This window comes from Dipodomys ordii, unplaced genomic scaffold, assembly GCF_000151885.1.
Source record: "Dipodomys ordii isolate 6190 unplaced genomic scaffold, Dord_2.0 Scaffold472, whole genome shotgun sequence".
Lineage (NCBI taxonomy): Eukaryota > Metazoa > Chordata > Mammalia > Rodentia > Heteromyidae > Dipodomys > Dipodomys ordii.
In genome coordinates, this window is record NW_012267688.1 from 12767 (window position 1) to 14504 (window position 1738).

Genomic DNA, 1738 nt, shown 5'->3' on the forward strand with positions numbered 1-1738 from the left:
TGCAGGGTGGTGTGTGAGTGCGGCCGGGTCTGGGATGCAGTGGGGAGGATGCTGGTGGTTGGGGCTGTGGCTGGTGTGTCCTGGGCTTGGGTGCCATGGGCTGCAGAAGCAAGAGTTTGCTTTTGGTGAATGGTGGTGATTTCTGCAGAAGTTTTCTTGTAGGAAGAGGAAGGCACAGCGGTGATCTCCATTCCAGTGGGTAGGTGAGCAGAGATTGTGGATGGAGTGTGGCTGGGAGGGAGAGCTGGAGCAGAGGAGACAAAGCCTGCACTGGAGAGCTCAAGGAAGGAGCTGGTGGTGGCACCAGTGAGGCCAGCACTGGTGGCCAGGGCTGAGCTGGGCTGTGTGGGAGTGCTGCTGTGGGTCAGTTCTAGGGTCGATGAGGAAGTTGTCTTGGTGAACATCTCTCTTGTCTGAAAGGATATTGGTATTTGTGTAGAAACTCTGGTGATCTCAGTGGTGGAGGGCATTCTCTCCTCTGCTGTAGTCTCAGGAAATTCTGAGGAGGCTGAGGTGGTAAAGTAGGTTTTGAGGACAGAACTGGAATCTGTGGATGTCTGAGGTGAGGCTGTGGATGGAGTGAGGCTGGGAGGAAGCCTTGGAGTAGAGAAGAAGCCTGCACTGGAGAGCTTAGGGGAGGAGCTGGTGGTGTCCTCAGAGACGCCTGCAGTGGTGCCCAGGGCTGAGCTGGGCTCCTCTGTTGTGCTGGTTTGGGCCAGTGCCTGGTTCCGGGAGGAAGCTGTCTGTGTGTCTATCTCTGTTGTCTTTGCAGAACTCTGTCCAGTTGTGGAATCTGTGGTGTCCCCAGTGGTGGAGGGGGTGCTCATCTCAGCTGCTGTCTCAGTAAATTCTGAGGTAGCAGAGATAGTAAAGTGAGTTTGGGGGATAGAACTGGAATCTTGCACAGTGGACACTGCTGTGTCTGAATAAGTTGGACTTGTGTGGAGGCCTGAGGAGACCCAGGAGGTGGCTGAGATGTCCTGTCCACTTGTAGTCTGACTTGGAGTCAAGGTGCTCACAGGTGTTAATCCTGTGTCCATCCGCTCGGTGGTGTCCTGGAGAGTGGAGGTGAGGAGTGTGGTGCTGGACACAGGGGAGGAAGGAGCAGGAGAACGTGAGCCTGTGGGGCCTGCAGGTGTCAGGGCTCCTGTAGAGCTCAGAGGTGGCACAGCTGGAGTTTGTGTTGAAGACAGGGATTCAGGGGATGAGGTTGATTGCCTGGTGATGATTGAGTGGGGAGGAGTCTGGGATGCAGTGGGGAAGGTGCTGGTTTCTGAGACTGGGGCAGATGTGTCCCAAGCCCTCATGCCATGGGATGCAGATGCAGGAATTGGTGTGTGGACAGTGGCGGTGATTTCTGTAGGTTCGGTGCTGTGTGAAGAGGAAGTGATCAGGCTGTTTTCCATTCCAGTGGGTGTATGAACAGAGTCTGTGAATGGTGCAAGACTGGGAGGGAGGTTTGCAGCAGAGGGGAAGAAGCTTGTAATGGAGAGCTCAGGGGAGGAGCTGGTGGTGGCATCAGATATGGGAACAGTGGTGTCCCAGGATGAGCTGGGCTCCTCAGGAGTGCTGGTGTGAGTCAGTGCTGTGGTCCAGGAGGACGCTGTCTGGGTGGCCATCTCTCTTGTCTGAGCGAAGCTTGATATTTGTGTGGAAGCTGTGATGACCCCAGGGCTGGAGGGCGGTCTCTCCTTGGCTGTGGTCAAAGGAACTTCTGAAGAGACCAAGAGAGTAAAGT

General features: G+C 55.3%; 1 protein-coding gene across 1 annotated transcript in view; it reads right to left on the reverse strand.

The window, feature by feature from the left end:
• The window catches only part of LOC106001834 (mucin-2-like), a gene marked incomplete at its 3' end in the record, with an annotated part of 19114 nt that overhangs the window by 12042 nt on the left and 5334 nt on the right, over positions 1–1738 (reverse strand). Inside the window, exons 2-3 of the mRNA XM_013036797.1 lie at positions 1001–1055; positions 623–850 (exon numbers count right to left, since the gene is read on the reverse strand). Of these exons, the coding sequence (XP_012892251.1) occupies positions 623–850; positions 1001–1055 (283 nt within the window). The remainder of the gene's footprint in view (positions 1–622; positions 851–1000; positions 1056–1738) is intronic.